At 37.8% G+C, this 15,607-nt stretch overlaps 1 protein-coding gene across 2 annotated transcripts in view; it reads left to right on the top strand.

Annotated features, from left to right (window-relative positions):
• Positions 1-15,607, top strand: part of dagla (diacylglycerol lipase, alpha) — a 35,366-nt gene that overhangs the window by 8,239 nt on the left and 11,520 nt on the right. For both annotated transcript variants that reach the window (XM_052602719.1, XM_052602720.1), the window contains exons 2-16: positions 5,429-5,530; positions 6,067-6,278; positions 7,497-7,598; positions 9,615-9,753; positions 11,050-11,137; positions 11,244-11,378; positions 11,474-11,551; positions 11,631-11,755; positions 12,669-12,822; positions 13,023-13,106; positions 13,535-13,612; positions 13,692-13,772; positions 14,333-14,475; positions 15,238-15,306; positions 15,389-15,461. In XM_052602719.1, coding sequence (XP_052458679.1) covers positions 5,436-5,530; positions 6,067-6,278; positions 7,497-7,598; positions 9,615-9,753; positions 11,050-11,137; positions 11,244-11,378; positions 11,474-11,551; positions 11,631-11,755; positions 12,669-12,822; positions 13,023-13,106; positions 13,535-13,612; positions 13,692-13,772; positions 14,333-14,475; positions 15,238-15,306; positions 15,389-15,461 — 1,656 coding nt within the window. In that variant the 5' untranslated portion in view covers positions 5,429-5,435. The remainder of the gene's footprint in view (positions 1-5,428; positions 5,531-6,066; positions 6,279-7,496; positions 7,599-9,614; positions 9,754-11,049; positions 11,138-11,243; positions 11,379-11,473; positions 11,552-11,630; positions 11,756-12,668; positions 12,823-13,022; positions 13,107-13,534; positions 13,613-13,691; positions 13,773-14,332; positions 14,476-15,237; positions 15,307-15,388; positions 15,462-15,607) is intronic.

Genomic DNA, 15,607 nt, shown 5'->3' with positions numbered 1-15,607 from the left:
AATTTTCATGCTAGTCCTCCTTTACCCTGCATCCTCATCATGTTTCACTTTCACTGCCGCCCACTTGGTTCTTTCAACATCTTCCAGCTCCACCTGCAGTGTGTGTGTGTGCGTGTGTGTGTGCGTGTGTGTGTGTTTGTGGATTTATGTCTGCTCTGAAAGAGTATATATGCCTGAGTAAGTGTGAACATGCTGTCCAATTCTGAAATGTATCAAATCAAAAACAAATATGAAACGTTTTGCAAGTTTTTGAGGTGAAATCTTTAAAATGGAATTAAAGTTGTAAGTCTGACTTTAGATAAGTCTCAGATTAGACACACTGACTGCACACTCATTCAGTATTTATAATCACTATAACAACTGTATATGATGGCCCTCTGGTTTAGGGTGTTGCTTTTTGTTGGCCGTTTCTTTTAGGTGATTAATGATATGAGCCATTTCCCTTTAGAGGTCCCCTCAGTGACAAACATTGTATTGTAGGGTGTTTTCTGTTAAAGCAGGAAATAATGGCAGGAAATACCAGTTGTTGTTTTTAGAACTACTTTGATTTGGTAGTCAAAGGAATAAAGTAAAGACAGTAATATTGTGAAATATTAAAATTTAAATTCACTTATATTATATACTTTTATATTTTAAAATGTAATTAGTTCCTGTGGTCAATTTCAGAAATCATGAAACATGATCCTTCAGAAATCATTCTAATATACTGATTTGCTGCTCATATATATATATATAAAATAAAATTTAATTAATTAATTATAATTTTTTTGTAAATACTGGCCCCAATGTTCAGTGTTAAATGCTAAAATGAGTTAGTAGAGAACACAGATTAATTTATTTAAATATGCACCAAATTTAATTCACAAAAATAATAACACATGCTATTTGTAAATAAAATAATTTTATTTTAAATAAGCTGGAAAAATGATTTGCCTGCATAGTTGTGACAAAAATAGAAATGGGGGGCTAAGTGGTTTGTTGATTATAATGGAAGTGATTTTAGTTTTTATCTACTGTAGGAATAGCCTTAGACTTTCATAGCAGAGTACAAGATGAGTCTTGCTTCATGGGTTTCATCTTGCCTTCCTGAGGATGTGAGCAGGATGTTTATATGCTGAGAATGGATGTATTTTTGTATCTACATGAAGTGTTTTTGGTATCCAGACAGGCTTCATATTTGTGTTTGGTTTTAGGGATGTGTCTTCATGGATAGATGGATGGTAGGAAAGAGAGAAACAGAGACGCAGGTGTGAAGAGAAAAGGGAAGCTAAACGGATGAACTGCTAACAGTGTAATAGGCTGCGTGTGTTATTGTACAGCTGTAGTGAAACCATTTACAATCTGTCACTTTATCAGACAGGAGAATGATTAACTAGTACCTCAAGACTTCTACTTTAATGATTAACTAGTATCTCAAGACTTCTCAAATTACTTCTGCTGTTTTTTATTGTGCAGAGACAACTACAAGTCAGCTATTTATGTTGAATTTCTGTGAGAGAGCTTTCAAATTATTGCAGTGTTTGTTTATAGGGTTGGACTTGTCAACCAATGGCAGGAGTTTGGGGCGGGATCTATTTGTTTAAACCAATATTGACAAAAACGAATTGGTTAAAAACAATCATTATTAGTGATATGAATGCAAAGATTTATTTTGTGTTCTAAGAGTTTGGGATTTGAACAAACTTGGATCTTTAAACCCAATGGAAGAAGGAAGAAAATGTTGATTTCATGTTGACTTGAACCTCTGCTCCACACCATCCCCTAAAAAGCACAAATGTTTTGGGGAAGTGCTTAGCCGGGGCGTTTCCCTTTACCCTGATCCAGAAAAAGCCCATCACATCCTGTATTTTCACACATTAGCCATCTATTTTTGTCTCCACAACATAGAACGTTGCCTGTGTTCTCTGAAAGTACCTGTTGATCGATGTTTTGATTGAGATGTGTGTTGTAAATAGAGTGATTTTGCCACACAGTGAAAGTTTTCTGGGTCGGAGCTTTACAGTGTCTGAACTGAAAGCGGTATCCATGGAAACCATCAGTAGTCCTCGTTCACAATCACAAGACTCTCTCTGTTTGTTTTTGTCTTGTAGTTGGTGATTGCTGTGGTAAGCATGACTACTATTTAGGGAAGTGCAATATTATCAGACCACTATTAGAATTGGCTGATAAAGGCTAAAAATGTTTGCATTTTTGCAATTTGAAAAAATGTATGCCTATATGCCTTGCTGATAAGACGAATAACTCATGTGTTCTGGGTGTCAAACCAAATCAAACTTTTGCCTGAATGGTGATTCGATTCACTGTTTTGGATTGCCACATTTGTGTGATAGATTAAACAGTTGCTAGCTTTATACCTTAACAACTGTACTGCAACACCCTGAACACCCCAACAGCTGCACTGCAACACCCTTAACACCCTAATAACTGCAATGCAACACCATGAAAATCCAAACAAAACACATTGAACAGTCTAACAACTGACAGTCTAACAAGACGAAGGAGATTGTTGTAGACTTCAGGAGAGCACACACTCAGCACGTTCCTCTGACCATCAACGGTGCGACTGTGGAGAGAGTGAGCAGCACCAAGTTCCTGGGTGTGCACATCACAGAGGACCTCTCCTGGACTGAAAACACAGCAGCACTGGCCAAGATATCAAATCAGCATCTCTACTTCCTCCGCAAACTGAGGAGAGCCAGAGCCCCACCCCCCATCATGTACACCTTCTACAGAGGCACCATCGAGAGCATCCTGACGAGCTGCATCACTGTGTGGTATGGCGCCTGCAACGCGTCCTGCCGAAAGACTCTGCAACGCAAAGTGAAAGCAGCTGAGAAGATCATTGGTGTCTCTCTCCCCTCCCTCCAGGACAATTATGGAACCCGTCTCACCCGCAAAGCCCTCTGCATCGCAGGTGATCCCACCCACCCGTCACACAACTTCTTCAGCCTGCTGCCATCAGGGAGGAGACTGCAGAGTCTCCAGGCCAGGAGCAGCAGACTTATGGACAGCTTCATCCACCAGGCTGTCAGAAAGCTGAACTCAATCCCGAACTTGCCCCCCTTCCCTCTTCTGCCCCAGGCACCACTGAACTATGACCCCCCCACTAATATACGATGACATGCACCAGTCACTTTGTGCAGCATTGGTCTGCTCACTACCTCATTCTCCATGGAACTGACGTCATTCCACTACCTCATCAGTCAGTTAAATAAAATAACTGCTCTTGCACCCTTTGCCACTTTAATCAGACTTAATAAGCTTTTGTTTTTGCACTAAATAATCTTTTATCTGCACTGTTGTTCACTTTATTGATTTGCACTCTATCTGTTTTTTGCCTTGTGCTCCTTTATCTTTATTTTTAATTTTATTTTATGTCTTTTTAACATTCCCTTATTGTATCTACATTTTATATTTTGATCTAGATTTTTAGGCTTTAATGTTAATGTTATCTGTGTGCACCGGGGGTCTGTGAGTAACGCAATTTCAATTCTCTGTATGTATGTACTGTACATGTGGAAGAATTGACAATAAAGCAGACTTGAACTTGAACTTGAACTGTACTGCACCACCATGAACGCCCTAACAACTGCACTGTACCACCACAAACACCCTAACAACTGCACTGCAACACCGTGAAAACCCTAACAACTCCGCTGCACCACCACGAACACCCTAACAACTCCGCTGCACCACCCTTAACACCTTAACAACTGCACTGCCTCACCACGAACACCCTAAAAAGTGCGCTGCACCTCCTTGAACACTCTAACAACTGCGCTGCACCACCACGAACACCCTCACAACTGCCACCTGGAACACCCTAACAACTGCTCTGCACCACCACGGACACCCTAACACCTGTGCTGCAACACCTTGAACACCCTAACAACTGCGCTGCAACACCACGAACACCCTAACAACTGCCACCTTGAACACCCTAACAACTGCGCTGCACCACCATGAACACCCTCACAACTGCCACCTGGAACACCCTAACAACTGCTCTGCACCACCACGGACACCCTAACACCTGTGCTGCAACACCTTGAACACCCTAACAACTGCGCTGCACCACCACGAACACCCTCACAACTGCCACCTTGAACACCCTAACAACTGCGCTGCAACACCACGAACACCCTCACAACTGCCACCTGGAACACCCTAACAACTGCTCTGCACCACCACGGACACCCTAACACCTGTGCTGCAACACCTTGAACACCCTAACAACTGCGCTGCACCACCACGAACACCCTCACAACTGCCACCTGGAACACCCTAACAACTGCGCTGCACCACCATGAACACCCTCACAACTGCCACCTGGAACACCCTAACAACTGCTCTGCACCACCACGGACACCCTAACACCTGTGCTGCAACACCTTGAACACCCTTACAACTGCGCTGCACCACCACGAACACCCTCACAACTGCCACCTTGAACACCCTAACAACTGCGCTGCAACACCACGAACACCCTAACAACTGCACTGCAGCACCCTGACACCTTAACAATAGAACACCCTAGCAAGTGCATAGCAGTGCCTTTGCGGCTACATCCCCTGAATGACATAGCAACTCCCTGGAAACCACCCAAATACCCTAGAAACTGTAGAGCAACGCACTTGCCACCCAGAACATCCCAGCAGCTGCATAGCAACACCCTGGTAACTGCATAGCAATGCCATAGCAACCACATAGCTTCACTCTGGCAGCCACCCAGAACACCCTAGCAACTGTATAACAATGCACTGTTATAAGCAACACCTTGGCAACCAGACATGACACCCTAAAACCTAAAAACCCTAGCAACCACACAGCTTTACCATTACAAACAAACTAGTAGGCAAGTATGCTTTAGGATAGCATGAGTAAACATACTCATTTCACATGCTAAATATTGATTTCTGTTTGTCGTCATTCTCATGGGCCACTTCCTCTTTGCCTTTCTTTTCCTCTTTCATAATTTCCCTCAATCCTCTTTCTCTTTCTCTCTAGTGTCTTATTCCTATCAGACCAGGTTCAGTTTCAATTTCTGATGCACAATTATAAAACTTAAAGAAAAATAGATCACCCAAAAATTAAATGATATTTGAATGGTGTTTTTATATTAAATGATACTTGAATGGTTGCAAATGGAAGAATTAAAAAAAAAATTGGGTGAACTACTTCTTTAAAGTGACTGATTATAAGAATATTGTTCTGTGCTGTGTTTTGAAATGTGTGGACACACTTGTTTTTTTCATAATGTAAGCTGAGGAGTTTTTTTCTGCAATCGCACTTCCATGCATCTTTTTTTTTTGGTCTTGTTTCGTGTTTCTCTCGTCTTTATTGCAGAATTGAAGAAGTGGCGAATGAGAAGTCTTACTGTGTGTGAGTCAGGTGGTCCATAACTGGAGTGTGTTGACGTGTGTTTCAGGGCAGTGATGCCGGGCATGGTACTGTTTCGGCGACGCTGGTCAGTCGGCAGTGATGACCTGGTGTTACCCGCTTTCTTCCTGTTCATACTACACTGCATATGGTGAGTCTGTATTTGTGTTTGTCTGTACAGTTTGTTCTTTTACATTCATGCACGAGTAAACAGACATATTTTTACCTGCATTTCTGCAGTCTTGATGAGCATAAGACACTTTTTTTAAAAACATAAAAAATCTTACTGGTCCCAAACTTTTGAACTGTATGTGTATGGTATATGTAGATGTATGTATGTGTATCAATGCTTATGTAAATGATAACATTTAGTTTAATCAATGCGACAGTTACATAATAAATGGTTTAACATTTACAGACAGTTATGTCAGTTGTAGGTATTGATGTAAATAAGTTGAGGTTGTTATTACGGTTTATATTTTATACACATTTTGTCAGCTGTTAATGAAGAATAATGATAAATTTTGCCAAAACATTATACTCATTTTGGTTATTTTGAGGCAACAAACGTGTAAATTTGTATTCTGAAAATCTCTTTTTAACCCACGTGTCATAAATATCAGCTTTCCGAGGTTTGTACGATCATGTGTATGTTCATGTGATGTCATGGCTGTGCTCTTTCGGCAGGCTCGTGGTTCTGTCCGTGGTTCTCTTTGGGCTGCCGTACAGTTCAGGGCAATCATGCTCGGTCACGCTGGTGGATCACGGTCGCGGTTACCTGGGCATCCTAGTCAGCTGTCTGATCTGTGAGAGTGCCATCATGTGGCTGAGCATGAGAGGCAGCATCCTGTATACACAACCTAGAGAGGCAGTGCAGTACGTGCTCTATATACGGCTGGGTAAGATGCACACTTGCACATAAAAACAACCACTTCTACTAGTTCTCTTAATACATGCGATCTCACAAGTCAGCTCTGTTAACTAGCCTGCAAAGGCTGCATTGAGGCATCATAGACTGCTTCTGTGGTAATTTCTTTTTCAAATGTTAAGGCAACATTGCAAGTATCCTTTTTGGAGAAAGCAATCCCTGAATGTGTTGTAGTGAGCTCAGTGAAAAAATCCTGAGCTCTTAGTTCAATCCAATTAAAATTGACTATTTTGTTTAGTTATTGCATGTGTTGATTTTTTATTTTTTTTTATTTTATTCAAACGCAGAGGTTTATGGAAGCTTGTTTTCACAATGGAATAAAAAAAACAATTAAAAGGTAATTTCAGCCTTTTTTTGTCACAATTCTGATTTTTGTTTCTTGCCATTGCAATTTTATATCTCACAATTCAAGCATTTTGTTTCCTAGAATTGTGAGTTTCTATCTTGCAATTGGAAGTTATAAACTAGTTCTAAAGAGGATTCTAAGTTTGTTTCTCGCATTTCTGACTTTGTCTGAAATTTTATTGTACGTTAAATAATTAAGTTTTTTTGATTCTGCCTCAGAATAGAAAATAGTTGCAACCTTTTATCTCAAGATTCAGATTTTTTTCTCACAATTGCAAATTCACATCTCGTAATTCAGACCTTTTCCCTCAGAAATCTGAATTTAAATTTTTAGCATTTCTGACTTTCTTCTCCGAATTTTCAGTTTTCATTAAATAATAGTTTGCTGCTGCCACAGAATAAAAAATTTCTCGCAATTGCAAATTCAAATTTTACAATTCAGACTTTTCCCTCAGAATTCTTAATGTACATCTTGCACTTCTGACTCTTCTCTGAATTTTGAGTTTACATCATGGGATTCTGTTTTATTGTTTCTGCAATATAATACAAATTAAAAAGGTAACTTCAACGTTTTATCGACTTGTTAGAATTGCGAGTTTTCTGTCTCATTATTTTAAGTTACAAACTTACAATTTTATCCCATGATGGAAACAAGCTTCCATTTGAGTGAGTTTTGACCAAATCAATGAACAAAGTATGAGCAATAATAATCCTAATGCTTACCATAACAAGATTTTTTGAGTTGCGTTGTTTCACTGCAGATTTACAGTGCAACATGATGAAAACTCCTACTCCATGTGGTTAGGTCCTAAATCATCCCTTGAATTGTTTGCTCTCTCTGCAGCCATCCTGCTAGTGGAGCTGGTGTATGCGGTGGTGGGCATCGCCTGGTTGGTGCAGTACTACCAGCCCTGCTCCGACATCACTGCCAAGAACCTCGCCCTGGGTAAGACCAGGCTATACTAAATCACTACTCTGGCTATCTTGAATAGTAAAATAAAATCCCTTCCTTGCTTCACGTTGTTCTCTCGCTTGTAAAGGTGAAACAGAACATAGTTGATCATTTGAAAGTGTTTCTAAGTCTTGCCAATTTAAAAATGTAAGTGTTTTTAACATTTCAAGCACTCAAGAACTCAATTCGGTACTTGAGCATTGTTATTTGTGCGCGCACACTCAAAGCATCATGTTTCAGACAACAAAACTGATTCCTCTTTCACGTATCCTTGCGCTTGAGCAGACAATAACACTCAAAATTATCTACAAATGTCTGTCTCAGCAAAGATTCCCTTAATAAGTTGGTTGTGTTTTGAATGAATGAAGATAAACAGAAAGTCTTAAAGGGACAGTAGCCTATAAATACCTGCTGCTGTCTATGTAATTAATGTTATTCAAGAAAACACAGCTTTAACTGTTTCATTTATACAGTGAACAATAGGCAATGCTATTTTACACTTAATTATTACATTTCTGTGCCTGAAAACTAATGTTAGACATTACTTTATTTGTAGATTTGTTATGTTTTATCTATGCTTTTAATTTGTTTGTTTGTGCTTCATTTGTTACTGATGGTTCACTTGTCTTTAGTTATAATAGTTGACCTTTTTTAGTTATGCTACTAGTTTCTGCTGTGGTATCAAAGTATTTGAAGTCTTCTTTAAATAATAATTTTTTTTTGCTCATCCAAAAATCGACTCAAAATCTGTAATTTGATCCGAGCCGTGCATTTTGTGATCTGTTGGACCCTGACACTTTTGACTTGTTATTTGAAGAAACAAATTGAATGACAAAAGTTTTGAATCATGCTGATTTGTCCACAGTGAAGTTTAGCTGATATCTTTTTTTTATTAGGGCTATTTAAATTCATTTTGGCTGCCAAAATCTGAAGAATGCCTGCCCGAAGGGCTACAAGGGATTTTGAAATTAAAAGCCCTTAAGTAACATGTAGGGGGTGGGAAATATGACTTAAAATCTGACATTGTGAGTAATTTTATAACCATCTTAATGATGTATAGATCCCATATCACTGTTTTTTTTTTTTATTAAAAGATAAACTAGTTTATATTTAACAACAACTGCTTGTTTTTGGAGAATCAAGTAAATTAAATACTTCACACATATAAAATGTACTAAATTAAACTAAAGGTTCTAGCTTGCTTTGTCAAATAAACCTGGCAGTGTATATAAACGAATATTGTTGGCTCCTTCTCAAAATGCTTTTGTTCCCTGCTTTGGATAAAAGTCACTTGATCTTTTTCTCTTTATTTTAATTTGCATGGATGCAAACCAAAAGACAAGATTATTCATAACGAATTTATCATAAGTCTGGGATCAGAGCCACGTTTAAAGCCGTTTTGAATTCTGTATTAATGTTGCATCATCATTCAGTCACATGATCCTTCAGAAATCATTCTAGTACGCTGATTTGCTGCTCTTTTCTTATTGATGGTCAGATATTAATAATGGCTCTTATTATTATCAATGTTGTTAAGAAATTGTGAGCCCTAACATGCCTCACCACTATCGGAAACAAGTAAAAAAACAAAAATAAACAATAGTCTTCAGAGGGTGTGGCTTGATGAGGCAGTCCAGGCATCTGTTAAAATCTCATGAAACCTCCGCTTGTTAATCTCTGCAGATTTCTGAAAACTTGAAAGTCATTTATAGCTATTTATGTCCTGGAATCTTAACGCGCGCTTTCTAACAATACGCCTAGTGTAGCTTTTCCCATGTGTGTGCAGACCATGATTCAGTGTCGCTCATTGTCCTCCCCCATCCCATAATAGCACACTTCACTTCCATGCCAATCATCTGTCTATACCAGACACGAACTGACAAAGAGACAGCTGGTTAGTTTTACTGTAAAGTGCTTCCTGCTGAACTGAATGTATAAGCGCCAAATGAAGATGTATATTGTACATTTAAATGAGTAAATTTGTTTGGTTTATTCATTTATTTTCGACAGGAATTGTGGCGTGCAATTGGTTGGTCATCTTCAGTTTGTGTTTCACCATGATGTGTACCTTTGACCCCACCGGACGGACCTTTGTGAAGCTGAAAGCAACTCGCCGCCGTCAGCGTAACCTCACAACATACACTCTCAGGTACAGTGCTTAACAGTGTTCATGCAGTCTTTTGCAAAGTTTTACAATTATCCCACCTTTTAAGTGTTCATTTATTAAATATTTTGTTCATTAAATATTTTGTATTATGCTTTATGCATCCAATAAGAGTATAGTGATTATTTAACCCCATTTAAATCCACACCATAATTTTGTTATCACAATCACAGATTGCTAAAAGTGCACATTTTGTGCAGTGTTATTATTTACTTAAAATAAAAGTAAAAGTAAGCTGAGGTACTAAAATAAAATAAAAATATAAAATTGTTAAATAAAAAATAAATGAAAGCTAAATAAAAACGATTAAAAAGAAAAAACTAATAAAAATGACAAAAGCACCTACAATCACTTAAACTCATTTTTAAATTAAGAACTTAAACTTGTTTTATTTTGATTAAGCAGCATTTCTTTTAAGTGGAAGTACTTAAATAAAATAAATAAGAGCTAAATAGAAATATTAAAATACAAAATGGAATATAAATGACTAAAGCACATGAAATTACTTTAATATTATAATTATAATTGATTTTTTTTTTTATGAATTCATGAATTGTGTACTACTTTTTTTAAAGTGCATTGAGTAAATATTATGTAAAATAAGTTTTCGTTTCATTTCAGCAATCTCGTGCACATCTCATTTTTAAATATTAACTGGAATTGTGTATTTTATACAGTACAGACCAAAAGTTTGGACACACCTTTCATTCAAAGAGTTTTCATGACTATTCAAATTGTAGATTCACACTGAAGGCATCAAAACTATGAATTAACACATGTGTAATTATATATGGAATTATATACATAACAAAAAAGTGTGAAACAACTGAAAATATGTCCTATTGTAGGTTTTTCTTTTGCTTTGATTACTGCTTTGCACACTCTTGGCTTTCTCTTGATGAGCTTCAAGAGGTAGTCACCTGAAATGGTCTTCCAACAGTCTTGAAGGAGTTCCCCGAGAGATGCTTAGCACTTGTTGACCCTTTTGCCTTCTGTCTGCGGTCCAGCTCACCCCTAAACCATCTGGATTGGGTTCAGGTCCGGTGACTGTGGAGGCCAGGTCATCTGGTGCAGCACCCCATCACTCTCCTTCTTGCTCAAATAGCCCTTGATGCCTTCAGTCTGACTCTACAATTTCCATAGTCATGAAAATAAAGAAAACTCTTTGAATGCGAAGGTGTGTCCAAACCTTTGCTCTGTACTGTATATACCGGTATGTGTATATATATATATTGACCTATTATTCATGATATTGGCTTAGTTGGGTTTTATCTCTTTCAGACACAGGCTAGAAGAAGGTCAAGCCAGCAGCTGGAGCAGGAGACTCAAGTTCTTCATGTGCTGCACTCGAACAAAAGATACACAATCCGTAAGACTCCAACACCAACTCAGATACACACAGATGCCAGTTACTGTGAGAGCGTCTCACACACATACACACACACACATTCTCAGCAGAAGATGTTCTCTCTCAGGACGCTTACTCTGAGGTGGCCAGCTTGTTCGCCGAGTTTTTCCGGGATCTGGATATCGTGCCGAGTGACATCATCGCTGGCTTGGTCCTGCTCCGACAGAGACAGCGGGCCAAGAGGGCAGCCATCTTGGATCAGGTGTGCATTAGCTTGTGTTTAACATTACTTTTGATTGGATGATTATCCCTCACTGTCCAAATGATAACACTTTCTCTCTCTCTCTCTCTTTTCAGGCAAACAATGACGTTTTAGCCTTTCTGTCCGGGATACCTGTAACTCGCAACACTAAATACTTGGACCTCAAGAACTCGGTATTTGAAGAATACAATATATGTGTGTGCTTGTGTTGATGTATGTTTGTTATTTATGATGGTCTCCTTCTGTTCACAGTCTGAGATGGCCATGTATAAGGAGGTGTGTTACTACATGCTGTTTGCCATGGCGGCGTATGGCTGGCCTGTATATCTTTTAAGAAAACCAGCGTGTGGACTCTGCAAACTTGTCAGCACTTGCTCGTACGTATGAATATGATATGATTGTTCCACACAGTTGGTAGGAAATGAGATAAGAGCGAATAAGAGAGGCTCTTATAATGGTATAGTTACCTGATGTCATGTTTTTGATAGACTTAGCTCTTTATTAAACCTAAAGCTGAATTAAACTGAAGCTGAAGCCTAGTCCTAACTACCGGGGTGCGCGGCAATTAATTAAATTGTTGTCAAATATTAATTGATTTTTGAATTAATAATACATGACATGTCATGAGTATAATTATAAAATATATATGTAATTTATTATAAATTAGAACATGCAAAAATTGTGTGTGCGCGTATTTTGAACCACTGTGTTTTGCTCGTTTGTCTGGGAAAATTTTCTAATGATTTAAAATATAATAAAATACGAGATAAATACTTATAATAATTATTTTATATATTGCAAGTACAGGTCAGAATAAGTATGTTGTTTCATTTTTACATAAATCTATCTGGAACATTATTTCACCTATATTTTAGCGTTTTATTTTTTAAATGTTATTTGAAACATTAAAATGTGACATGTGTTTGTGTGTGTGTGTGTGTGTGTGTGTGTGTGTGTGTATGTATGTATGTATATATATATATATATATATATATATATATATATATATATTAGTTTTTTTTTCATTTTATAATTGATATTTTACTTTTGTCATTTGATATTTGACTATTGTCATTGAGTGTATATAATATATATATATATATATAATTTTAAGTATAATGTATAGTTAATGTGATTTATTGTCAATAAGAAATCACATTCTTATTGTATTTACATTTTATATATTTTTTAACATTGATAATATATATTTTTTTATAGGACATATAAATGAAATCAAATTACTTTTTTTTCCCTTCTGTGTCTCTTCTCTTTTCTTCTCTCTCTTGTCAGCTGTAACTCTTCAGTTTCAGGTTCTCGTCTCTCTCAGTCCATCACCGTTGAGGAGGATAACTGCTGTGGCTGTAACGTTCTTGCCATCCGACGTCAATTTCTGGACCGAGACCTTAAAGAGGTCCAGATTGTCTACACATCCTGCCATGATGCGGTATGGCATCTTAAATTAATTCCTCAGCCCCCGTCCTGCAGACTCCTGAGGCGTAATGTCTTGTGTGATAAATGTCTGTTCACAACACTGAGTCATCGCCAGACGAAAATAGTTCAATTTGAGAAGCCGTAGCTAAAGTGATAAATGTGAAACGTGTGATTAATACAAGTTATTGTATGTATTTTTGATGGGATTTGCAGGTTTATGAGACGCCCTTCTTTGTAGCAGTCGATCATGCAAAGAAAAAAGTCGTGATCAGCATCAGAGGGACTTTGTCCCCTAAGGTGGGTCAACCACACGTGTACTTTTAACAGCTCTTTCTCATTTTACACATAACATCGTGATGTCAGGCTTAATTATATCTTCATCCAATTAAAATACTAGTTGTTTATAAGCAGAATACTTGAGCAGTGACAAAAGAAAGTACTTTAACACACATTTTGAGGATAAAAATCTGACTGTAGTACTAAGCTATTGATTTGCTACAATCCTGTGCTAGTTTCATGTTTCTCAAATCACTCTGTGGTCTCTTCCATTTCACATAATAAAATAACTTGGACTCAAATCAATACTTCATGTCCATTTATTTATTTATTTGAGAAGTAGCCATGTATGATGTACAGTGAGACAGTCAATATTGTAAAATAAAGCATTAATGGCTAGTTTGCTGTAAATTTGTTCCCCTTTTGCTGTCTTTCTCTGTCATTCTCAGGACGCTTTAACGGATCTTACGGGTGATTCTGAGCGTTTGCCTGTAGAAGAGCAGCACGGCACATGGCTCGGACACAAGGTGCTATAAAAACACATGCATATTGACACATTTGAACACAAAAACTTTGCACACTCATTCCCATGAATCTTTTATTTAGGGAATGGTTTATTCGGCTGAATACATAAAGAAGAAACTAGAGCAAGAAATGATTCTCTCTCAAGCCTTTGGGAGAGATTTGGTAAGTTTAAACACATGATTCTGCACGTTATGGTTATTAATTTAGACATCACAGAGCTTACTTGTATTATTTTCCCACAGACTGCAAAAGTGTTCATATAATTTTCTAAAACTTATATGAAGCTTCACTTTGACGAAGCAGTTTTTCTCTACATGCGTGCAACACACCAGCATTAAACGTCATTAAATACGTCAGCACAGCTTATTAAAAATACAAATTCAGCACTGTTGCACCTTCTACAGGCTTTCTTTCCTCCCTTTAAATGCTATTATTAATAAATGACCAAAATCTAATATCAGACAACCTCTAATTTTGTATGTAACAACTTAAAAAAAAAAGGCTGAATGTCTGCCTGTTTAAGTAAAAAATTTTAAGATAGTATTGGGTTGTTATGTATGAATATACGGTATTCATTTTATTTGTACAGGTCTTAAAATGTCTCTGTTTATATTTTAGTATCAGATGAGTAACGAGACGAAACTTAGACAACTTCAGACAACATTTGCATGATATGATGTGACACTAAAAGCCCCGGATCGTGGTGTTTGTGTGTGTCTCAGGGTAAAGGGACGATGCACTACGGGCTGGTGATTGTGGGTCACTCTCTTGGTGCGGGTACGGCTGCCATCCTGTCCTTCCTCCTCCGGCCGCAGTATCCTTCACTGCACTGCTATTCCTACTCCCCTCCCGGCGGCCTGCTCAGGTCAGTGTGACCTCTCGATTGTTGATCTGGCATCCGTTTTACACTACATTTATAGAGAAAGCTGAGAACTCATCGCCTCTGAGAGAGAGAGAAACAGTGTCTGGCCGTCACCGAAGCATGATGACATTAGATAAGAGATCTGATGTGTTAAAGGATTGTTTTGTGCCAAAATCAACTTTTTGTCATTATTGTTACAATTGGATGTCGTTCCAAAACTGTATTATTTTCTTTCTGCTCCGAATCATACATTTAGAAGTTCGGTTTCCACTCAAGGAAAGTGAATCGTCATTTATAAGCTCTAAAAAAAGCATCATAAAAATAATCTTCTGAAGCCATCGTCGTCATTAAAAAACCATAATGGCATTGGTTATTTTATTTTGATTATTTTACTAAATTTGAAAGGGATTCGTCACAAGCTATGGATCTTCTTCTCTGTAATGCAATTTGTTGTGGGAAATCTTAGCCCAAAAAACATGCATAGATGCACAAATCCACAGGATGCACTAATCTTTTATTTGAGTTGAGAGTCAAAATGTTTTCTGAGTTTTTGGTTTAATTCAGTAGGTTAATGGCAAAACTCTTACCTGCCACACTGACATATTCTTTGTGAATCTAAATATAAAGTCATCATTAAATTGTGTGTTGAACCTCACGTTTCACTCTGAAATCTGTCACATTGTGGCAGAAGAAGAACAGATTGTGAACACTGTTTTTATGTTGACCTATTCTGAACACAAGCTTCGGTTTCTGTTTAATTCGTAGTGAGGATGCAATGGAGTACTCGAAAGAGTTCGTCACCTCAGTCGTGTTGGGAAAAGATCTGGTCCCCAGGTAAGTGAGTGTTCAGTTGTGCTCGGATGCGTTTATAAGTCTGAGCAGACCCATGTTAATGTTTGCTGTTGTGTTCGTTCAGGATTGGCCTCTCTCAGCTTGAGGGCTTCCGTCGCCACTTACTTGAAGTCCTACAGAAGAGTGATAAACCAAAGGTGACCTGCTTAAACTGGCTTATTCCCAGAGTCTCAGTGTGCGTTCAGTTTTGTTGAAAAGAACAGTTACTGTTTACTGGAACTATTATATTGATTCCATTCCAATAATGTGATACAGTTCTAAGGGAACACAACTGAATAACACT

The sequence above is a fragment of the Carassius gibelio genome, chromosome A7, assembly GCF_023724105.1.
Source record: "Carassius gibelio isolate Cgi1373 ecotype wild population from Czech Republic chromosome A7, carGib1.2-hapl.c, whole genome shotgun sequence".
In the NCBI taxonomy this organism is placed as follows: domain Eukaryota; kingdom Metazoa; phylum Chordata; class Actinopteri; order Cypriniformes; family Cyprinidae; genus Carassius; species Carassius gibelio.
The sequence above is the reverse complement of the archived record's forward strand: the minus strand, read 5'-3'. Positions and strand labels throughout refer to the sequence as shown.